General features: G+C 43.6%; 1 protein-coding gene across 1 annotated transcript; it reads left to right on the top strand.

Moving 5' to 3' along the window:
* The first annotated feature begins 19289 nt into the window (after window positions 1-19289).
* LOC141643735 (putative aquaporin NIP5-1) lies at window positions 19290-23688 on the top strand. Its single transcript, XM_074453025.1, has 4 exons — window positions 19290-20058; window positions 22560-22979; window positions 23095-23156; window positions 23260-23688. Exons 1-4 carry the CDS (start codon window positions 19804-19806, stop codon window positions 23453-23455), a joined length of 933 nt encoding a protein of 310 aa, XP_074309126.1. The 5' UTR covers window positions 19290-19803; the 3' UTR covers window positions 23456-23688.
* Window positions 23689-25061: the final 1373 nt, after the last annotated feature.

The following is a 25061-nucleotide window of genomic DNA, read 5'->3' as shown; positions in this document are numbered from 1 at the left end:
GATCGTTTGAAATTTTTACATTTCTAATTTAATTGTGCTTGGTTATTAATTATCGTAAAATGGATCACCGTCACTCATATTTTGAATTACCGATAAAAATTAGTTTTGAGAATGTTTTAGAGTAAAGGGCAAAGTTGAAAAGTGAAACGAGTATTAGGGGCGAAATGAGTAATATAGAGGGGATGTTTATGAATTTTGTTTTCATCATATCATAAAAAGCTTATAGGTGGAAACAATAAAGCAGGCCCAACATACATATAGAATCAAGAAATCAAAGTTAGGCCCATTCTCAAGTTTGTAATGTTTTGAAAGTTTGGTGATTTTTATTTTTGAGCGCTTACTTGAATTGAGGGTAAAAAAGGAGGAATGAAATGGGGAGTGCTATGTGAGGTGCATTTTTCATTTTAGGTATGAGAGTAACAATTCACCTCCCGAATCTATTACTCTCATGAAGGGGTAATACATTACTCACTCCCCCCCGGGTAATGATTACGGGAGTAAAACATCTCCTCAATTATCATTACTCTTATATGTCAAACCTATAAACAATAAACAAGCACACAAAATGGTCCACATAAACAATAAACAAACACACAAAATGGCCATTTGTATCCATGTTAACTTAATATGGTATGTATTCGCACCTATTAGCATATATATTTGTATATATTGTTTTAGCCTTTAGTTAGTTAAGTATATATCCTTGTTGATAGTTTCCTATTGTAATTAGGTAGCTTTCCTATTTTGTAGCTAACGATCTATCTCATGTACTTGACTATATATTGACATCAATACTAACAACCCTAATCAAGGGATTGAACATCTTATATGGTATCAGGTTGAAGAAATCGATCCTCCTGCTTCCTTATTCTTCATTGCCCACGGCAACCTTCAAACCCTCTTCTCATCATCGCCCTAGCCACACGCTAAGATGGTCGATACTGAGAAGTCCGGTGGCGAACAGCCCCAATCGAAGCCTACGCTTCACCCCGTCTACACCGTCACCAATATTCAAAACAAGGTACGCGTGCTAGATGGCGTTAAAGTATCCTATGCATCATGGGTCAATCTTTTTACCCTTCATGCCCGAGGATACAAGGTTCTTCATCACATTGATGATACACCCGCTCCGTCTAAGACCGATCCAGATTATGATACGTGGTATGAGATCGACGCTCACGTTCTACAATGGATCTATGGCACTATGTCGGATGAGTTGTTGCCCCGTGTTCTTGAACCCGACTCCACTGCACAAGAGGCCTGGAACCGTGTCAAGAATATTTTTCTCAACAACAAGGGTGCTAGGGCCGCCAGCCTCGAGAGCGAATTTCACGCTCTTAAACTTGGTAAGTTTCCGTCTTTCGATGATTATTGTCAACGTCTTCGTGAGTTATCTGGTCAATTGAAAGATGTTGGTGCCCCGATAACGGAACCACGATTGGTCCTCCAACTGGTACGTGGCTTACCAAAAGAATATGATACGGTAGCCGCGTACATTAATCAAACCATGCCCAGTTTTGAAACCGCTAGGAGTATGGTTGAATTAGAGAACCATCGTCAATCGAGTCGGGAGGAGGCCACGGCACTGGTTGCACCACCAGCGCCCTCCTCCGATGATGCCCCTGCACCTCCCCGCAATTCCAAACGTAGCAATAATGGTCGCCGCGGGAATAGCAAGGGTAATAACAGTCGATCTCCATCGAAGCCCTCCTCCTCTGCTGCTCCCGTGCCTTCACCATGGGGCCCAATGCCCGGCTGGCCTGGCCCATGGACTCCTCCCCCCTGCCCGTATCCTACATTCCCAGGGTGGACCAGTCCGTGGCCTCAATGGCCTGCTGCTGCTGCCCCTTCTTCCTCTGGGTCTCGCTCGAATCGCAGTTCTCGACAATCCCCTGCTTTCGGTCAGGCCCACGTCGCCTCTGATGGTGGCTCGCTACAGCAGCCCACGGACCTGGCGCAGGTGTTCGCGGCTCTCCAAATGCCGTCGCAGCAGTCGAGTCCCTTTTACATGGACACTGGCGCATCCTCTCACTTGAGTGCTGATGCAGGTATGTTCCCTCGTCCTCTCAATTCTAGTACGATTAATTCCATTTATGTCGGTAATGGTGCACGCATTCCTGTTCATGGGTCCGGCCATACTACCCTAGACTCCCATAATAGGACCCTTCACCTTCATAATGTCCTCTACACCCCACATATAATTAAAAACCTTATTTCCGTTCGACAGTTTACCAAAGACAATAATGTTTCCGTCGAATTTGACCCCTGTGGTTTTTCTGTGAAGGATTTAGCGAATGGGAATCTGATTCTGAGGAGCAATAGTGACGGTGACCTTTATCCTGTGTCAGCTGAGTCCCCCACGAAGCCTCCCAAGTCTACACCACACCTCCTTGCTTTTTCCACCGATGTCTGGCACTCCCGTCTGGGTCACCCGGGAGCCAATATTTTGAATTTTCTTAAGTCCAAATCAAACATTGAATGTAGTAGCAATAAGCATTTATCGTCTTTATGTCATTCTTGCCAAATTAGTAAACACAGACGTTTGCCTTTTAATGATTCTTTTTCTACTACTCTTGCGCCTTTTGATATTATTCATAGCGATTTATGGACTTCTCCTGTCACAAGCAAAGCCGGTTACAAGTATTATTTAATATTGCTTGATAATCATACTCAATTCGTGTGGGTTTATCCTCTAAAATTCAAATCTGACACCTTCACTAAATTTCTAAATTTTCGCAATTATGTCACAACTCAATTTAATCGACCCATCAAAGCTTTTCAATGTGATTTAGGCCGTGAGTTTGATAACAATGAATTCCGAAATTTTGCCAATAAAAATGGCCTCGTCTTCCGCTTCTCCTGCCCCCAAACATCATCTCAAAATGGTAAGGCCGAACGTATGCTTAGACGCCTCAATGAAATCATGCTTGCCTTACTACACCACTCGTCTACCCCACCTGAATTTTGGGTCGACGCTCTCCATACCGCTGTTCACTTACACAACATTCTTCCTACCAAAATTCTCCAATTCCGCTCACCCACTTCCGCTTTATTCCACAAAAATCCCTCTTATTCTCATCTTCGTATATTTGGTTGTGCATGTTATCCTAACTTGTCATCCAAACGACCACACAAATTAGCACCCCGGTCCACTAAGTGTGTCTTCCTTGGTTACCCTCAAGAGTTTCGTGGTTACAAATGTTATGACTTAGCTACTGGCAAACTCATTATATCCCGTCATGTTACTTTTGACGAGTCCGTTTTCCCATTCGCTAGGTCTTCCTCGCATGCCCCCACCACCTCCCTCGACTCCACACTCGCCCCTGCCATAACTCACACTTTATTCCAAACCCCACCACCTGACCCACTACCCACCCATCAGCCCCATTCCCCTCGGTCAAACACTCCCCTCACCCCTCAGCCGCATACCCCTCCCTCTTCCCTACCAGCCACTACACCCCCTGGTCCCACGCCCACGCCTGGTCCCACACCTTCCCCCTCACCTCCTCCCCCCCTCCACCGCCTCCCCCACCCCGTGCCCACACCATGGCGACCCGTGGGATGCACGACATCTTTAAACCACGTGCCCCTCCCAACATGCTTGCCTCATCTGACCCCGCCATATCCCCTCTTCCCAAATCACCCAAACTTGCCCTTCAGGACCCGAACTGGCATGCGGCCATGACTGATGAATATCGTGCTCTAATTGATAATAAGACATGGGAACTGGTACCGCGTCCTTTAAATGCTTCTGTTATTCGGTGCCATTGGTTGTTTCGTCATAAGTACAGGTCTGATGGTTCTTTGCAGCGATATAAGGCCCGTTTGGTTGTTAATGGTAGAAGTCAGCAAGTTGGCGTTGATTGTGATGAAACTTTCAGTCCCGTCGTAAAGCCAACAACTATACGGACTGTTCTTAGCCTTGCTACTTCTCGCTCCTGGCCTATCCATCAACTTGATGTCAAAAATGCCTTCTTACATGGTGACCTTGTTGAAACAGTTTTTATGCATCAGCCGCCAGGTTTTGTCAACCCCACCTTGCCTCATCATGTGTGTCGCCTTCGCAAGTCCCTCTACGGTCTCAAGCAAGCTCCACGGGCTTGGTACCATCGATTCGCGACCTTTCTTCATTCTAAGGGGTTTAAGAGTAGCGTCTGTGACCAATCTTTATTTATTTACCGGGATGGTGCTCATACGGCTTACCTTCTTTTATATGTCGACGATATTATTCTCACCACTTCCAGTGACGCTTTATTGCAGCAGCTTATTTCCACATTGTCGTCTGAATTTGCTATGACTGATTTGGGTAAGCTCAATCATTTTCTCGGGATTCAAGTTCATCGTGACAAATCGGGTTTGTTTCTTTCTCAATCTCAATATGCCCGTGCCATTCTCAAACGAGCCAACATGGACTCGTGTAATCCCGCCACCACGCCTGTTGAGGCTGGCTCGAAGCTCTCCTCCACGGCTGGTCCCCTGATGACCGATCCCACCCTGTATCGCAGCTTAGCCGGTGCGCTTCAATATTTGACTATTACTCGGCCTGACATTACATATGCTGTCCAACAGGTATGTTTATTTATGCACGCCCCCCGTGAGCCACACTTTTCATTCCTCAAGCGAATTTTGCGATATGTCAAAGGCACTCTTACTCACGGTTTCACTATTTCGAAGTCAACTGCCCCTCATACTCTCACTGCGTATTCCGATGCGGATTGGGGGGGGTGTCCCGACTCACGACGTTCCACTTCCGGCTATTGTGTTTTTCTTGGCAATAATTTAGTGTCTTGGTCATCCAAACGCCAACCCACTATCTCGAAGTCTAGCGCGGAAGCCGAATATAGGGGTGTTGCGAATGCGGTTGCTGAAACTAGCTGGTTGCGTAATTTACTCTTCGAGCTGCATGTTCCTCTCACACGCGCCAGCCTTGTCTTTTGTGACAATGTGTCCGCCGTCTACTTATCCGCAACCCCGTCCAACATCGGACTAAGCACATAGAGATTGATATACATTTTGTCCGTGAGAAAGTCCGACTTGGCCTGGTTCGCGTCCTACATGTACCCGCAGAATTCCAGTATGCGGACATTTTCACCAAAGGCCTACCTAAATACCTGTTTACGCGCTTTCGCTCCAGTCTAAGCGTTCGCCCCGCTCCCGTTTCGACTGCGGGGGAGTATTAGCATATATATTTGTATATATTGTTTTAGCCTTTAGTTAGTTAAGTATATATCCTTGTTGATAGTTTCCTATTGTAATTAGGTAGCTTTCCTATTTTGTAGCTAACGATCTATCTCATGTACTTGACTATATATTGACATCAATACTAACAACCCTAATCAAGGGATTGAACATCTTATAGCACCGTCTCTCCCTTGTGACAGATAATGTATATCACAAATGAGAATTTATGTATTTAATTACGTAAAAGCCGCTAAATGTACAGTCTAAGAGAATTCTCCATGTAAGCCAAAACACGGAGCACCAGCAGTAGCACGCACTAGTTGGGTCAACCACTCAACCTCAGGTTGAGCATGGTCACCCATCACGAATGGTGAATTTGACCGAGTTTGAGTTTAAAGCTGACTAAGTCTAATTAAGCAACCAATGACTTTAATTGTTGCCGCTACCACATTTCTCGGGTTTAGTCCCACCATATATATAGCCATACTGGCTATAAGTATAACAGAGGCCGCCAGCCCAACGATGGCCTCCAAAGCAAGAACATACGAATTGTAGGCTCCTTTTCACATGTCGTGATTTTGGTGATTTGACGAGGCAACAAATCACATCACGACGAAATATACGTATCCATATATTATACTTCCATATTTTTTCTTGTTTCACATATGGTTATTAAATTTTTAAAATTTAACTTCAAACATTATTTCACAACTCAAAATCTTTCTTTACACTATCTTTTCAAAAGGAGACACCGTAAAAAAGAGAGAATAAAGAATATACACAATCGTAAAGTCCATAATTTGTTCCAAAACTAGTCTTTTGTTATTATCAAAAGATGAATAGTATATTAGTGTGTTTAAGAGATCCTTAATTAGTCGCGTAATTCATCATCGCACATACATTGGCACCAATTACATGAATACATAATACGTGAAGTTGGTAAAAGATTCCACCACTTCACTCTCCTAAATTAAGAAAACGTACGAAAAGACAACCAACGAGAAAGGTTGTTTAGCATATTATATACACATGACGACATGAAATGACTTACACTAACAAGTTTAGAGCTTGTCTAGGGTAGGCATAATCTCATTATACTTTCAAAAAGGGCAAGATGTCTATGATACACACATTAAAAAAATTTAATTAAAAATGAAACATGATCAGTTGATTAATTAATACACCTCATATATGGTTTGATTAACAAAGATGTCTTAGTTAGTCTAATTAAGATGGAGGTATAGGAGAGAATCTTAAATACTTTATCAGTTCGAACCCCATTTCTCCATGTAATGTAATACTGTTGCGACTCATTTGACAAACAAAAACTAGGGTAATTAAAATGAAATTAATTGATTTATGAAAAAAATTGCCTTGTCTTATTTTATTTTTAAAAGACAATATTGACCGCAATAATGAAACATGCACCACTTATATTTATTTGTACACAATTGTGAAACTTTAGCCCTTGTTATTGCTTATTGGTCATGACTTGATGATGATATCAATATGTTGACTATGTTACAAAAGTTTGTCTTATCATTATTGGCTGTTTAAAAACTTTGAAAAAAAAAAACACTATCAACTTAAAACTCATTATGAGTGGTTAGGAGTAAAACTACCATAATCTAGCTTTGTTTTTATTGCGGTCCAACTACACCAGAGACGAAGTTAGGTTTAAATTCCAGCTATGGCCGAGAAATCAATCTTTTACCAATATTTCAAATTATAGTTAATTTTTTCAAAAACCTTGGATATTTTTTCCGAAAAATTCGTCTGGCCATGGCATGATCAGCCCGTGCTTAGCTTCATCTCTATACACTGCTACCTACAAAAACATTCATTAGCCATATATTTCGTGTAATTTTATTTTTTTTAGTTTGTAAGTAAAACTGTTTCATACTCCGTATACGATAAATAGTTAGAAATACATATCCATAACCCATGAAAAATTAAGAGTGTACTCCTACCATGCATGTACCGGGATACGTATGTATGTCAAAAATATTTACTTCATATTTATTTCACGTATGGAGAATTGGAGACAATGGAGCCATGGAGGTATCAATAGCCAGTATTATACATCGTTGCCCATGCTTTGGACTAAATACATTGAAATAATACCTAATAATTCTGGAGCAAGTAGTGTGAAGTTGACATTTTACATGTAAACAAAAAGTCAACGGTTCAACCAAATAATGGTTTTCTCTCGCATACTTGACTCTCATAGTCTCATGTAATAATAAGTAGAATAAAAGATTAAATGGACCCAAACGTGGAAGCCAGCAGACATATAATTGATTCACTAGCCGTCTAGCCCAGGTTAAGCTCATCATTCATCATTGTTAATTCCTAATAGTTCTTGTGTTTTCTTTTCCGTTGACTTTTTATATTAGTGTCTTATAGAGAAACTTATACGAAATTGAAAATATTACAGTATTTTTTTTAAGACAGACTAATAGAACAAGTATTATATTCAAAGTCCATAGAAAGTTTTGAAAATCGGAGTTTTTGATCTAAAAATTTCAAAAATTTCGTGTCTAGTAGAAAGGAACTTTTTGCTAGCCTCTAATCTGCCATTAGTCGATCTTATATAAGAGATGTCAGGTGTATAAGAAAGATTTTAAATCTTAAGTCGGGTCTATGAGAGTATGAGGCTATGGGATTTCAAACTTACAATTCTACTCCCTCCTATCCACTCTTTTCTTCCCTATTTCCTAAAACGGATTATTCAGGTTTTCTTCCCCTTTCCTTTTTGAGAAAGTTTTTATTAATATTATACTCTTACCTCTTTCCACTCATCAAACCCCACTATATACTTTATTAATATTTAATTCTAATTATTCCTACCTCTCTCCAATAACCAAACCCCACCCATCTCCTTTATTAATATTTAATCATAATTATTCATACCTCTCTCCAATTATCAAACCCCACTCATATATTTATCAATATTATACTCCCCACCCTTAATCTCCGTGCCCACTACAAAGGGGAAAAAAAGGGTGGATAGGAGGGAGTACATTATAAATACCATTTTCCTTCTAACAATGATTTAGACAACGAAAATACTGTAACATGTATGTTATCTTACTTATCCAATACCACGTAATATTGAAAATATTAATCTACCCTTTTACTTATGCTTTACTACTACGGAGTAATTCGGACCAGAAGATGTCCGACCCACCTGGTCCCTATGGATTGTCAGTCAAGCGTTTTAACCACAATTTAAACTTTTCAACACGCACGAAAAAGCAAACATTGGCATAACATCTCTACTTAAAGAAATGGACCGTGATACATATGTCCAATATCATTATGTGCATCCCAAGTTAAAGGATGGTTAAGAGCTTCTTGTACCCCACATTAGAACTTTAATAGATGAAAAGAAAAAAAAAAAAGTACCGAAATGGCAACTTTCGAATTGTCTCTTCCACTTATTGTCAAACTTTGTATTGATGTTTTTTTGGGCAGGGACGCTTTTGTTAGTGAGGTCTCAACAACGTCGATCAGTTGTATAATTATAGTGCTAATTCTGATATGTGACAGGTAATAATATCCGTTATAAGTTTATGATGAGTCAACTAAAACACACATGGGTAGATAAACACTCTATTTTTGTCTTAACTACCTTGTCTACCTATGTGAGTAATACTTAATCCGTCACAAGGGAGACTTGTTAAACAATATACTCCGTAGTTTGTATTAAGGGAAGTTATCTTATGGGGTTATACTTGTTGGCTTTTTTCAATTGATGTGTTGGACGTTGGTGATATAAGTCTATGATGTATAAATACCCTATCCATCCACTCTCACATTCATGCATATATAAGACGTTACCTAATTGCAGGCATCCTCGATGATATTGCTCTCTTGTCGACTAACTTTCACTGTTTATGTTTTAGTTATTGTTCCGGGTGTAATTTCCAGAGCAGTTATTAGTTACCACCCGTGGCTTGTAGAATAATGTCTTGAGTTGAATCCTTCTTGCTCCTATCGTCTCTCTCGGCCTCTCCCCGCAAATGATGAACGAACGAGGGCTTGGGCGTGTGCCAGCGTACTCACTCCGACGCTCAAGTCGAAAACTTAAAGGATTAAGCTGTGTTACTTGGCTAGATACGTATTGTAGAGAGATAAGGGAGATATTACCAGATGAATAGCGTATTTAGGTTTTAGTTGTGGGATCTTTTCCTTAATGAAGGTTGAGGAGTATTTATAGGCTTTCACCTTTTGTCACGTAGTGGCCAAGTGGCCAAGTGGCTAGCAGGTGGAAAGACTGGTCTACCCCTCGGCCGAGATACCTATGGCAGGCCGTCGGGCCGTATTGACTCGCCGCCGAGGGGTCTTGGATATGAGTACGCGGGTATGTGTCCCTTTGGCAGGTGTCATCATGCCGAGACCAGTGACAGTAGATGGGATGCATCGGCTAATCTCTAAGTCGTTGACTTCTTTGTGGATATCTTTGACCTTGCTCAATGTGTTGACTTGGTCGGCGGTGCGAAATATGCCCCATCAATTTGCCCCCAGCGTAGTCTATGCCGTGGTATGGGCTCCGATGTACGTTGAGCATATATTCTGCACAAGTATTTTCCGAAAATTTTTTCTGTATCGGCTTCTTCTTCTGCATCGGCTTGGCTCTTGTTAGGCCGTACCGTATACCATATCCCCCCTCCACATGGATGCGTAAAGGGCATCCGGTGTGGAAAAGAACATGAGGTGGCCGAGACCAATCTTGAGAGTCTTAGGTTGATTTTGATTGCCCCGGCCTGCTTCTGGCTTGGTTGATCGGGTGGCGGCGGCGACCGATACCTAGGAATTTGTTGAGGGAGATGAATAGTCGAAGAGATGTGAATGGGCGTGTTTGAAGACGCTTGGTCACTGTTGCATTGATTGACGTTTAACTGTTGCGACGATTGACACTCCGTGGTTGCATGCTCGACACGTGTCTCGCTCGCCGATTGATTGTCGTCGCTCCATGGGTCCGTGCTCGATTGGTCCTTCTTTATGGGCTTTTTTCCTATAAATAGGGCGGTTTTCCGTGATTTTGGTCACTAATTTTATTTTCTCAAATTTTCCTAAAATCTTCATCTTTCTTAAACTTTCAAGGGCTTCCTTTTCTTCCAATCTTCAGAGTTTTTGATCCGGCGGGCACTTTTTCCTTTTAAGGTAAACAAACGAATTTTTCTTTTATCTTGCTAGTAATTTCTTTGTGAACATGTCTTCTCTACGCCCGTGTCGGAGGGTCATAGGTCTCCTTCTCTCAAGTTGATCCTCAAATTCTGGAGGAATGGGAGGATGAAGATTCTTGTGGTGATTTTGGTGATGATTTCGGTGAGGAGGAGGAAATATCTCGTCCTAGTGAGGGGAGACAGTACGTCATGGATCACGGCTATGTCTGTAAGATCGGTCTTGACCGTGTTTGGTCCCATAAGTTTGCCAGTTGTTCCGGCGAGAAACTTTTCGAGGGCCATTTTTTCTTTGGTAGGGGATATGAAATTGTTGTCCCTGGGGAGGGTCAGTCCGTCTGTTGCCCTCCACCGGGCCACACCGGCGTGTACATGCGGCATTTGGAGTACGGGCTCCGGTTTCCGTTGAACGAGTATGTTATGGCCATAATTAAGGCTATGAACGTTGCCGTTGCCCAACTGCACCCGTTGGCCATGAGAACCATAATCGGTTTCGTCTGGCTTTGTCTCTTTAAGGGAGAGGCTCCGACGGTGAATTTATTCCGCCGACTTCATCATCTTAAACCATCGATCTCTCGGCGCGTCGGATGGTATAGTGTGCAAACGGAGCAGGGCTATGTCTCTGTCGACAAACTCTCTTCTTGCAAGGATTGGCGGGGGTCGGTGGGTGTACGTTAAGGTGCCGGACGACTATCCGCCGCCTGCTCCTTCCGATGCCGGGTTAATTTGCGGTGTGAGACTAGGGCGGAGCATGACGGATGGGTCACCCGGAAACATCGAAAATGGATGCCGGCGGGGTCCATCCGAAGGAGGACGAGAGGTCAAGGCGATGAGGCTCTTCGAGGTGGACAAGAGTGGGATGTCGAAAAGATGGATCCCCCAAGCCGACGAGATCATTCTTCGGGATGAGCCGCTTTGCTATGTTGGCCTCATACCGGCCTGGCGCGGGGGTGAGTGGGGTCGGTGTGAGGCCCATCACCGCTCTCAATGTTCCTGTTTTCTCGGACCTCGATTTGTTTCCTCTACTTGACTCTTGCTTCGTTTCTTTTGCAGACCACTTTGGACCGGACCTACCTGAGGACCTTCTTCGGAGAATGGGGCTGCACAAAGATAAAACCGTTGCTAACTTGCATCCCAAGGCTCTAGCCCATGATCGCGGGACGTCGCCGAATGACCTTATGGAACAGCGGTGAAGGCCTTGAGCAAGGAGGAGGCGCGCAGCAAGGGTTGTTAGCGGCGTAGTGCGTCGGACGCGGAAAACGGCGTCGACAATGGTTCCGCTCCCATCCCCTCCCCCAAGAAGGTGGAGATTGTTGACATTCCCGATGAGGGGGATTCGACGCGGAGGATCTCCCCTTATCCGTAAGAGGAGAGGGACAGTTTCTACCGCTGGCAAGGAAGTGCCTCCTCCGGCCAAGAAGGCCAAACACGGTACCTATCTAGCTTGTGGCTTAAATTTAGCCGTGCCATTAGGTGTTTTTGGTAAGTCAATGTTGACACGATGTTTTAATTGAATTTACTGCACCCGGCCGCGATCGGGTTTGCTCACGTCGGGCAGCTGGCGGTGGGGTCCTCTGCGCAGGTTGGTGACCAAGGCGCCGCCGTCAACCCTCTATCCCAGAAGGCTTTCGTCTCCCAGCCGCGGGTTAGTGGTCAAATTGTGACCACCGTCCCTTCATCCCGAAGGCTTCCGTCTCCGAGCTTATAGAGGAGGGCACGAAGGCGATTAGGGAGGCCGGCGAGGTGGAACGTGGCTACCGGTGCTCGTCTCAGGGAGCAAGAGAAGGCCGTGGCTCGGGCTGTTCATGAGCGTAACGCCACTAAGCGGTGGTGGCTGCGTCGGCGAAGCTTGAGCTCCTCAATGAGCGAGGCTTAGGGAGAAGCCGAGAAGGCGCTCCCGGCCGAGAGAAAACTTAGGAGAGGACGCCGAAAAGAAGGTCCTTGCTGAGAGGGCTAAGGCAGAGTCTGCGGCGGCCGAGGCTGCGAAGCTGCTGGAGAAAAGTAGCCTTGCTCAGAGGCGTGCTGACCTCTGTCTCCAGCAGAGGGATGAATACAGGGGTCTGTTTAAGGCCCAGGCGGAGGTGATTCGGGGCAAAGAGGCCATCATCAAGCAAAAGGAGGTGGACATCAATATGCTCCAAACCGTCATGCTCCCCAAACTGTGCGCCCAGTTCCGGGATTTGGCCGAAGATGCTGCTAGGGAAGTTATCGGGGAGCTCTTCCCTCTGGATGGTTCCTTCCCGTGGGGCAGGTTCGAAGCACTGCTTGATGACAAGCTCGAGGCTAAAGAGAATGCCGCGGTGGAGAAGGCCAAGGAGGCGGTGAAGGCGAAGATGGAGAGGGAGGCGGCCGCGGAGAAAGCAGCTCTGGCTGAGAGGGCTAGGGTGGCTAAGGAAGAAGCCGCAAGGATGAGGGCAGCTGAAGATGCCGAGGCAAAGGCGGAGGTCGCTAAAGCATTTCTTTGGGTTGCTCTTTGAAGAAGATGCGGCTCACGAATCGATGGCGGGCGTGATGCTTAGGAGAGCAAGCCTACAGCAAGATCTGTTTCAGACTCCTCGCATACCGCCATGTCTTTGCTGATGAGAACAAGTTTACAGCAGATCTGCTTCAGCTGTTTGGGAGCCAATTACTCAGCCCTTCCTCCCCGCTATCTCTTCTTTTTTTTTTTGTACAACTTTTGTAGGCTACGTTTCGGCTTATCCATGTGGGGACGGCCGTCGTCTGTATTCTTTTTACTTGTAACCTTGTGACATCTTCTAATAATAATTCATTTCTTTCGCCTTCGGCCAGGCCGAGGTCTTTATCTCATCTTTGTCAGAGTTGTCTTCCTGTATTCCCAATTGAGCGCCCCTTTTGTTTCCGCCTCGACTTAGCCGGGGCTGTTTTAGAGTGCGTATCTCAACTGTGTTTCAACGCTTCCAAGACACTTTGCTTGTTTTTGCGAGTGTAGTGTGCGATGGCCGTTACTGTCGCGGTATCCGCCTTACGAGGGAGATTGCCGCTTTTGTCGGAATGACCGTGGGAGTGACTGCGACGGAGTCTACCTCTAGGGGTGACTGCCGTGGCGTCTACTACTTGGGGTGACTGCGACGGCGCTCTATTTCTTCGCAACGACTGCCGCTCTTGTCGGTGTGACAGTATGAGCCGGCGTCGGTATCTTGATAGCGTGTTACGTGGCGTCTACCACTTGGAGTGACTGCGACGGAGTCTACCTCTTGGGGTGACTGCCGTGGCGTCTACTACTTGGGGTGACTGCGACGGCGCTAATGTCTTGATGGATACTGCCGCTCTTGTCGGTATGACAGTGTGAGCCGGCGTCGGTATCTTGATAGCGTGTTACGTGGCGTCTACCACTTGGAGTGACTGCGACGGAGTCTACCTCTTGGGGTGACTGCCGTGGCGTCTACTACTTGGGGTGACTGCGACGGCGTCTACCTCTTGGGGTGACTGCCGTGGCGTCTACTACTTGGGGTGACTGCGACGGCGCTAATGTCTTGATGGATACTGCCGCTCTTGTCGGTATGACAGTGTGAGCCGGCGTCGGTATCTTGATAGCGTGTTACGTGGCGTCTACCACTTGGAGTGATCTGCGACGGAGTCTACCTCTTGGGGTGATTGCGCTGTGGCGTCTACTACTTGGGGTGACTGCGACGGCGCTAATGTCTTGATGGAGACTGCCGCTCTTGTCGGTATGACAGTGTGAGCCGGCGTCGGTATCTTGATAGCGTGTTACGTGGCGTCTACCACTTGGAGTGACTGCGACGGAGTCTACCTCTTGGGGTGACTGCCGTGGCGTCTACTACTTGGGGTGACTGCGACGGCGCTAATGTCTTCGCCACGACTGCCGCTCTTGTCGGTATGACAGTGTGAGCCGGCGTCGGTATCTTGATAGATAACTGATGTGAAAACTTTGCTTTGATGGAAGGCTTGGCTGGTTTTTTTATTAGGTAAAAACATGCGTTGGGGTGTCCACAGCTATTTTGGGCACCTCCGCAGCTACATAAATTCCTACGAGATTGTCAATGTCCTAATGGCTCATCACAGGTACCCCTCCCCAGTCAGCCACTAGTTGCATCCATGAGGTCGCCTTCCTGCTGTAAGGACGGGCTTTTTCCTTTTTCGGACTTCCTTGCCTCTTTGAGGGATTGCATGTTGCATCCTCGGGCAGCTATCTGGATGTTGATCACCTCGTCCTTCTCGTCTTTGGAGATGAGCTTCTGCGCTTCCCCGGTCCGAGACGTACGCGGTGTTAGGGCCCGGATGGACATCACCGCGTCGGCCTCGCTCAGGGTGACTCGGCCTATGAGAACGTTGTAGGCGGACGAGCCGTCAATGACCACGAACTCAGCTAGGACGTTTTTAGCCGCGTTCTTTTCGCCGAACTTCACCGGAGTCGATTGATCCCGGCGGCACCGGGCCGGCTCCGGAGAAGCTGTACGGGGGTTGGTGCGGGGCTCAAGTCCTTGATCTTCAAGCCGAGGCCGAGAAAGCATTCTCTAAACATGATGTTCGTGTATGCGCCCGTGTCAATCAGGCACCTCTTGACCAGGTGGTTGGATATGTCCAAATTGACTACAAGCGGGTCGTTGTGAGGGGCGATGACCCCTTCGTAGTCCTTTCTTCCGATAGTCATGTCGGGGATGTTTGCGGGGGATCCCCGAGTTGGGCACAAAGTTGATGGCCTGGTATAGCTCGTTTAGGTGTCGTTTGTGCCCATGAGTGGACCCTCCGTTCTCGTTGCCACCGATGATAACGTGAATCACTCCTATCCGCTCGAAGACGGACTTCTTGTCTGAACTATGGCGTTAGTCTTTTGACCTTTTGCAACGTACTTGCCGAGGCTTCCCTTTCGGATCGGTTCCTCTATGGCATTCTTCGGATGGCGGCGGTCGTTGGTTAAATGGCCGGTGTGGCCGTGGTACTCACGATTGGCTCGTGTCACCGTCACTTTTTGGCTTGGGGGTCTCTCCCACTTCGGCCCTCGTTTTGCTCGGGCGAAGACCTCGGCGGGATACGACGAGAGGGGTCTTCACACTATACCGCCTCGATGGTACGTTCCTCGAGTTCCATCCGGCGCCCGCCGAAATCTGTTTCCCGGTCGGACTGTCCGACCGTGATCTATTATTCTCACGGCGTCTTCCATCGGACCGCGAACCGTTGTCGTCGCGGCGTCCTTCGTCCCGATTGTCCCGCCTGTGACTCTTCTTTTTCGAGTGTTCGGCTTCACCGGGATCTACCCGTGGTCTTGTGATAGTCTTCTACCTTGATGGCTTGGTCGGCCAACTTCCCGGCGGCGTTCAAGCCCGGGCCCCGCTCTTGATGAGCTCGTTTTTAAGGCTCCCCTTGGGAGGCCTTTCATCGCCGCGAAGGCCGCCAACTCGGGATTAATTTCTCGAATCTGCTGGACCTTTCCATCAAACCTCTTCACATAGCTCCGGAGAGACTCGCCTCCCTCCTGTCTGATAGTCAGGAGGTCAGATGTCTCTACGGCTCTTCTCTTGTTACAAGAGTATTGGGCTAGGAAGGCATCCTTTAGATCGGCGTAATAGTACACCGAGCCGTCGGGAAGCCCTTTGTACCGGCTCCGAGCCATCCCATGCAAAGTTGTTGGGAAAATTCGGCACTGCACCTCATCGGGCCGCTCCCATACCGACATGTAAGACTCGAAAGCCTCGGCGTGGTCGGCCGATCACTATCTCCCTTGTATGACAGAGGTGGCAACTTGAGCTTATGCGGCACCGGGACTTCTAGGACGTAGGCGTTGAGGGGCTGCCTAAACACGTGTCGAACGATACGCGGCGACCGGCTCCTCGCATCCCTAACCTGGCTTCTCCCCTCGTAGCGGGAGGGGCTCCTTCTTCGACTTGGACTTCTTCTCCAACTCTGCTGAGTCGGACTCCTCTGGCTCCTTCGGGGTGAGCCTCGTTCGTGTGGCGGGGACGCGGCCCTCCCACGAGTGTGGGAAGGACTTAGGTCTACCGCGCCCACTTTGGGCTCCCCCGGCGTCTTGGCTGGGGCGGCTTCTCCTAGTGCCCCGTTCAAATTTTTCGGAGTCACATTTTGGGCCCTAGCCTCCTGGACGATTTCGCCGCTCTTGTCGGCGTGACGGTGTGAGCGGGCGTATTGCGATTAGGTCCAGGAGTATCTTGACTTTGCTACGTCAACCACCCCCCCATGATGGTGACCTGGTTGGTCGGCACCGGTGTGTCGGGCATTATTGGCATCCCGAATTCTGGTTGAATTACTCCGCCGGTGGAGGGTTGCTCGACTCCAGATTTGTGGACGACATCATCGTGGTAAAATTCGGTTTCGTCCGTCACGAATACCTCTTGTTGTTTCGACATTTTCTTAGCTTTTTGGGTGGGTTTTTGTTGATTTGTTGTTTTTTGTTTGGGAATGAATGTGACCGACTTCTAGTGTCTTTCCCCACGAGACGGCGCCAATTGTTCCGGGTGTAATTTCCCGAGCGATTATTAGTTACCACCCGTGGCTTGTAGAATAATGTCTTGAGTTGAATCCTTCTTGCTCCTATCGTCTCTCTCGGCCTCTCCCGCAATGTGAACGGCGAGGGCTTGGCCGTGTGCCAAGCGTACTCACTCCGACGCTCAAGTCAGTAAACTTAAAGGATTAAGCTGTGTTACTTGGCTAGATACGTATTGTAGAGAGATAAGGGAGATATTACCAGATGAATAGCGTATTTAGGTTTTAGTTGTGGGATCTTTTCCTTAATGAAGGTTGAGGAGTATTTATAGGCTTTCACCTTTTGTCACGTAGTGGCCAAGTGGCCAAGTGGCTAGCAGGTGGAAAGACTGGTCTACCCCTCGGCCGAGATACCTATGGCAGGCCGTCGGGCCGTATTGACTCGCCGCCGAGGGGTCTTGGATATGAGTACGCGGGTATGTGTCCCTTGGCAGGTCATCATGCCGAGACCAGTGTGACAGCCGATGGGATGCATCGGCTAATCTGTCTAAGTCGTTGACTTGCTGTGGATATCTTTGACCTTGCTCAATGTGTTGACTTGGTCAGCGGTGCAGAATATGCCCCATCAGTTATGTTTGTAGGGAACGTAATGGAGCGGCTCACCGACTTGCACGGCGGGCCATGATAATGGCTTAGGAATTTGTTTTACCAGTTGCCCCAAAAAAAAAAAACATAAATTGTCCAAAATATTTTAAATTGTAACTCATATATTTAGAAAATTAGACTAAGGATGTACTCGACATTTTTAAAAGTAATACTCTGTAGTACTCCGTATCAACTAATAACCCCGGTATGAGACAATATTGCGAACGCGGATATGATTATTTGAATTCATGATACCCAGGTTACATTTATGAGTCTCAGATACTGTGTAAAGTTTCATACGGGGTATAAGTTGTAAAATTACAAAAAAATAAAACTCATCCAAATATCCAATGATCATAAAATTAAATTCTCAATGTCTGGAATGTTTGGTATGCTTGCTAACACGTAGATGATTGTTCACTCTAATTTCCTAGTAAAAAATTAAAATTAATCACCTCAAACTTAAAATTGTTTAAATCTTGCTTCAATATTTTTGTGTTCCATTAAAACACTTTACTACCCAATATAGGTCAATTATAATGCACAAAATCTCATTGAAGACGGCACGTATCCGTCACTTTGGAGTGACGGATACCATTTCCTCTCACAAATGACCCAAATAGAGGAGAGAGGGAAGCACATGGGGGTGCCCTCACCTTGTCCCCCCTATCCGTTTTGTGAGTAACATTACCCGTCACTTGCTTCGACCCGTCTTCAACAAGACTAACTGATTATAATGATATTAATCAAGTTAATATTGATAGATGATGGCCCGGTAGGCCTGCTTTGTGAAGGGATAACACCACCCATGACCGGACTTAATATTTAAACACGGCCAATCAATTATGAAAACGCTATTATTTGTGCACATTTCGGTTAATGCATGTTATGCATGCAGTTCAATATCTTTTTTTTATGACGAAAAAACTCTTTAATATGCACTGGATAAACCCCAAATATATATTATTGCAGTTTGCAAACCGCGTATATCAAATCAACCACCCTTTTACAAGATGATATGCTCGAAATCTAAAAAAAAAACATAATATAACCTCAATATACGTACATTTCGTTACTTGTTCATTGACATCACTATTTAAGGTACGACTCAATAATTTGATAGTGTGTCATGTGCTTATTATCTCAAAGATCTTTGCAAAATGAGGGTGAGACTCCTAAAATGTCGGAAATATTAATGCGACCATAAAAATAGTTTAAGGGTAGCTCGTAGCCATTTCCTCTGATCCATGATCACCAACCAACTTGCTCATAGTTTCCCAACTGTTGATTCCCTTCCCCTTTGAATATCATATCCGCACGAAGCTGCAAGGACATAGTAATCCGTATTACATATTGTAATTGACTCGACTCTTAAGGCCATGGTTCTGTTCTTTTGGACCAAAACTGTTTGAACTGAACTGAACTAAAATTATTAGAGCTGAATTGAACTTAATAGAGTTGAACTGAACTGAAGTAAAAGTTAATTTGTGAAGAGAATAGCTGAACTAATGAAGCTGAACTGAATTTATTTAAAGCAAAATCCTAACCCGAAATAATTCAAAACGACCCAAATAACCTGTAACAGAATAAACCAATCCGAAGTAGCTGGACCTAAAAATGACCTGATAATAGTAGTTAACACGAAAATAGTCCAACCGGAAGTAACCCGATTCAAATGACTCATTTGCTAATGCCAAATTGCCAATGAGAGAGCTAGCATGGAGAACTTATATTAAATATTAAAAAAAGAAAAGGTGGGAGAAGTATGCAATGCATTTGACTTTCCAGATCGTACGTTATAATTTCATCCCCCTTTCACACCCATATAAACACATTACACACCCCTCTCCTCCTCTCCTCACCTCACATAATCATTTCACTCTCTTAATCAAACTCCACAACCTCCTCCTTCACTTTCTCTCATTTTTTTCCCACCATTTTTACTCTTCCTTTACTTCATGATCCTTCAACCCTTTTTCTCAACAATTTCTCTAATTTAATCCTTCTTCCTTTATTTTGATCGTGGCTACTATAATCACTATTATCACCCCTTAATTACACCTTATTAAAAACCTTAAAATTATGTAAATTTAATTAACTTACTTTTCTCTTGCACCAAAAAAAAAAAACCAAAAAAAATATTTTCATTTTTTACCCTACCCTTATGATTATGTTCATCTAGTTTTTATCTTTTTTTACTGTTTTTTAAGGTGGCCAACATTTTTATAAAACCGTAAATCCAACTTTATAAAAACCTACCAATTATGTAAATCTAAGCTACTAATTACCCCTTTTCACTAAAAAAAAAAAAAAACAAAAAAAAAATATTTATTGTTTTAGTATTTTTATTTTTAAAAGTATTGAAAAAATGGCAGCGGTGGTGGAAAACGGAGGAGTAGTAGGAGGGGGAAATAACGGGGAGGTAACTGTGTCGATGCCCGTAACGCCAGAGGGAACACCGTTACCGTTGTTCTCGAGCAGGAGAGTTGACTCATTGTCATACGAGAGATCGTCAATGCCACGTTGTCAGTGTTTCTCAGTTGGGCCGTTGAGTATGGGAGCTGGCCCACTTCAGTCTTGCTTTTCCGACTTAAAAGCTCCTGATGTCACTCTCACCCGAAAGGTACTAACTCCCATGTTATTTTGTGATCATATTTGGGCCCACTGTTTTTTCCGTTAATTTTAGTATTTGTACTACTTTCCCTCCAATTATGATGATTATTGATTAGGTAGTTTTGTTAGCCTGATCGAGACGATTTTAGAAAGGATAATGATAGGACGTCACCTGTAGTATTTAGTCGTTTTGATGCCATGCATAATGGAGGACATAAATGATGAAGAGAGAATGAGAAGTGTATAAAGGAGGTGTAGAAATTAGAATTAAGGTGAAAATTTAAGTGTCAAATTCGAATCTTTTGTTTTGTTTCGAGACATAATCTTGTCCGTTAGCAAGTAATGGAGAGAATCCTGGCTCGTAGAAATGTGTGTAATAAAGTGATATAGAAACTCAATATTACGCAATCAGTCGACCAGTCGTGAGACGGCTTTATTTTGTTATTTACCGTACTCAATTACTCGGCATTATTGTTAATTAAATAACTAACGTCACTTTTCATGACGATTTATGATTAAGATAATTTTTAATGAAATTAAAGGAACAATATAGTATTAGAAATAATGTAGATACATTTGGACTTAGTTTGTACTCGTAATCGTTTTTTGTTCTATTTGCATGATTAATTATTGGTTATGATAAGGACAATGAGATGTAATATATTAAACGTTGAAATTGAACCGTTTAGTTTTCGACACCTAACGAACGATTAAATCAGCAAGTAATAATCGTCACTCTTTTATTTTAGTACCGACGCAAGAGTTGAATTTCTTACATAAACTTTGGTTATTTATTTATTAAATCATGTGGTTGTGATTAATTCGTGAATACAAATTAGAACTACTCCATATTTCACTTGAGGGTCATTTGTAATTGTGAATACAAATTCGTAATTTAAGAGGATTGTAAGCGTGAAATGAATTTTAGATTTAAAGCAATTTACATATCTGGTTAGTAATTAGCTAGAAATATATTTTTAGTTCTGTTTTAACATTTAAGACGGTTTTAAGAGAATTTTGCTAATATTTGAAATGTTATTAAACATGAATAAAGTTTCCAATAAAGTTCAAATGTATACATAAAGTATTGGTTAGTGTTGCACATAGGAAGAGCTTAAAGCTTAAAAAGGGTAAATTAAAGAGAAAAATAAATTTCCAATAAAAATATTAGAAAAGGCGTCTTCTCATTGTTGATTGCTTTATTGTCGTTGTTGATAAGTCCACAAAAGAGTGATGAACTACTAAAAAGTTAGTGTTAAGTTTGACATTTGACACATGACATTTTAACTTGCTTAGCTTCGTAGGGAGAGGCGTCTCTTTTTTTGGAAGACTTTGCTCTATCATTTTCTAGTAGAAACACCAACCAATAATTCAAAAAAAAAAAAAAAATGAACTCCGTATTTCATAGAAAATAACAAAATTCTCGTTTAGAATCGTCTTTTCTTTATACCAACTTAAGAGTAGTTAATAGTCGACAAATATGGAGTATATACTTTAGGCGGACTTAATTTTAATTATTGCATCATTTATCACAGACAAAGTCAGTACTCCATAGTTTTTTTAAAGCAAGTTAGAATAGTAGTATTTAATTAAACTAGAAATATCCTCAATGATAACTATTTAAGATTTTTATTAATTTAGTAGTTATATTTAATAAAATATAAATATCCTGAATTAACTTATTAAGAGTTGACGAAGGAGGCGTGAAGAAGCAATAATTTGCAACAACATGCACAGTAGTCCATCATATGGACAATTGGAGGGGCCAACAATTGGGGTCACATGCGTATTGAATGAACACATTAATTAAAAATCTGGAGATGATTAAGCTAACGTAACATTCACAATTATTTCGTGCAACTGATTATTCCGCCGGCATTATATGCTTGAAATGTTGCAGCATAATAAGCGTGCAAGATTAGCGGTTTTATTGGCTTTATAATTCCGACTTAGAATTTTTGATAACTAAAAGCTAGTTGTCGCTAATAATAGTAATATAAGCGGTTTAAGCGGATGGCTGAGGTCGAACCAAACATCGCCTACATGTAGAGCTGGCCATCAGCACGGGCTGACCGGCCCGCCCCGCCTTGACCCGTTATTTTATGCAACTTGGCCTGACCCGGCGTTAACCCTGGCCTGGCCCGGACCCTGAAATTCCAGCCCAACCCACCATTTTAGCAAAAATAAAAAATAAAAAAAATAAATGGCAAGGCCTGCCAGCCCAGCCCGCCACTGGCCCGTCTTGGGTCAAGAATATCCCAGCCCTGGCCCGGGCCCGGGCACCCCTTGGCCTGGCCCAGACCCGACCAAGCCCGCCCCTCCCCTTGCCCTGGCCCGGGTTTGATCAGGAGAGCTCGGCCCGCTCCCTGGCCAGCCCGGCCCAAGTACAGGTCTACCTACATGTACTTTCATTGAATCTCTAATTAGACAGGGTCTTATTTGTTATACAATTACATTATTAGTCTCTGAAATTAGAATTTACTAAGAATTCTGTAATGTATATAAGCACAGCTAGTTGCGGAATTTGTGGGGACATTCATCCTGATCTTCGCTGCAACAGCGGGTCCTATAGTGAACCAGAAGTATAACGGAGCAGAATCATTGATCGGAAATGCTGCCTGTGCTGGACTAGCTGTGATGATCATAATCCTGTCCACAGGACACATATCTGGCGCCCACTTGAACCCGTCTCTGACTATCGCCTTTGCAGCTCTCCGCCACTTCCCGTGGGTCCAAGTCCCCGCTTATATTGCAGCGCAGATTGCAGCTTCTATCCTGGCTTCTCTGACTCTAAAGGGTGTCTTCCACCCTTTCATGTCTGGTGGGGTCACTGTCCCTTCTGTAAGTACTGGACAAGCATTCGCCCTGGAGTTCCTCATCACTTTCAACCTTATGTTCGTTGTCACTGCCGTTGCCACTGATACCCGAGCTGTGAGTATATATTTGATCAAATATATACTGAAATAATGAAGATTGACATACTAAGCTTTATGTGGTTTATATACTGTAAAGTACTTATGATGAGTTATCGCGTGTTTTATCACAGGTCGGAGAATTAGCAGGTATTGCAGTAGGAGCCACAGTTATGCTGAACATCCTTGTTGCAGGGTGAGTCTTACGCCATTTCCTTGAGTTTCTCGTATAGAATTAGTGAACCAAACTTTTGGCTTGCTAAGTTATATCTGAGTAAATAATTAAATTTGCGCTGCAGACCATCAAGTGGCGGATCAATGAACCCAGTGAGGACACTAGGGCCAGCAGTTGCAGCAGGAAACTACAAGGCGATGTGGATATACCTGGTTGCACCCACCCTTGGGGCTCTGGGAGGAGCAGCCATTTACAAGTTGGTTCAGCTGCAGGAGCATGAGGTCGAGGCGCCTCGCCCAACCAGGAGTTTCCGTCGTTAGCCCAACCTCAACCCCTTCACTTGTGTGTGTATCATGTTTGTTTAAAAAAAAACAATAAATAAAGCATTGCTTATGGCGGTGCCTGAACCTGAATACTATTGAACTTGTAAAAACAAAATGTGTGCTTTTCCTGTTTTTCCTGTTTTACTGATGAAACTCTGTATGTGCTTGTAAGCTAAAGACTGTGTGTATGTGTGTTTGTTATGTCTATAATGATTGAACTGTTATATGTATTTGAGGCCTGCACTTACTTTCGGTATCAATAGTGTACTATAAGCGAGCTCATTGAGCTTAAACCAAAAAAAAAAAAAAAATAGCGGTATGCTTGTATCTCAACCACCATGCTAAGACATCTTTACTACGTATAATGCGACTCGCATAATACTGGAGTCATTTTGAGTGACACAATTATAATTGTCGAGTGGCGTTATGAATGATATCACAACTGAGTAGGTGTTGATGGCTAATGTTCAATTATTTGTATATGATTGACGTAAATCAATAGATGTCAAGGAAGTTGGCTTATTTGAATCTCTAGGACAAACACCAAAAAATGTGGTCGGCTAATATTGTATTATTGGGATTTGGACGTTGAAAAGCTTGCAAATTGCAAAGCTAGGCAACTCTTTTTTAGATGATTGCCTTAATCGTATATTGCCTATGTCTGACGATTACTCAAAAGGTTACCAACCTAACCCATGTTCTTTTCTAGCATATGAAGCAAGTGTGCCTCATGAGTTTACTTAATAGTTTAAGGATCAGAGATTCTATCGTAAAACTAATGAAGTATGAGAATTAGCGTTTAGTTCTGTGCTATTTAATAATTTCATAATTTTATTATTGATGTCCTATCTATCTATACTTATAAACTTTTGAAACATTGTATTTAATTTCAGTTTAGATCCGATCATATAACATGTTGATCTATATCTTCAAAAACATCTGACACCTACAATCGTCCTCACGCACCTAATAATGTAATTTCAAATATCGTGTTGAAATTAGGTTACGGTCGAATTAAAATCACATTGACATCTCCATTCACTAACACTAATCCTTCCTCAAATAACAGGGCACTAATTGCTTACGTTTATGTTGAAAAAGGGAGGTGTGCTAAAGTGAATGAATCAACATCAAGACATAGTGATCAACTAACTAAGCACCACCAGTCTAGTATGACTATATGTTTTAGCAACCTATGGTTGTGCTATAAAGTCCCAATATTCTTTTACCAAAACTAGCTTGTTTGTGGTGAGTACCAAAATCACATGATCATAGATTATCTGGAATAATTAGTCATCTCAAATCTTTGTCTGTTTGATTAGTACTTTCACTAATCAATGTCATTAGAGAAAGAACATGTTTATTCTTATTTTACACAAATTCTGGTTTAAGACGGCAATATCCTTATTAAACTAAAAAATCCCCAAATAATTAGTCATTTCAAATCTTTTCCTTTTCTATATTTTCACATTTTGAGGTGTGCGTTCACCAATAAACAGTTCTAAAGGATGATTCATGTCAGCCGACCCCAAATTATTTTGGGATCAAGGCTCTGATGTTGTTGATTGTAGATGAGACAAAATGAGGATGCCTAGGGACTAAC

Source organism: Silene latifolia, chromosome 2, assembly GCF_048544455.1.
Source record: "Silene latifolia isolate original U9 population chromosome 2, ASM4854445v1, whole genome shotgun sequence".
NCBI lineage: Eukaryota > Viridiplantae > Streptophyta > Magnoliopsida > Caryophyllales > Caryophyllaceae > Silene > Silene latifolia.
This window is presented reverse-complemented; position numbering and strand designations above follow the sequence as displayed.

What these genes read in the sequence shown, in the direction of transcription:
- LOC141643735 (XM_074453025.1), top strand. Translation starts at nt 19,804, where the DNA reads ATGGCAGCGGTGGTGGAAAACGGAGGAGTAGTAGGAGGGGGAAATAAC. An exon ending in ATGTCACTCTCACCCGAAAG is followed by an intron (nt 20,059 to 22,559) that starts GTACTAACTCCC and finishes ATATAAGCACAG; the next exon opens with CTAGTTGCGGAATTTGTGGG. An exon ending in TTGCCACTGATACCCGAGCT is followed by an intron (nt 22,980 to 23,094) that starts GTGAGTATATAT and finishes GTTTTATCACAG; the next exon opens with GTCGGAGAATTAGCAGGTAT.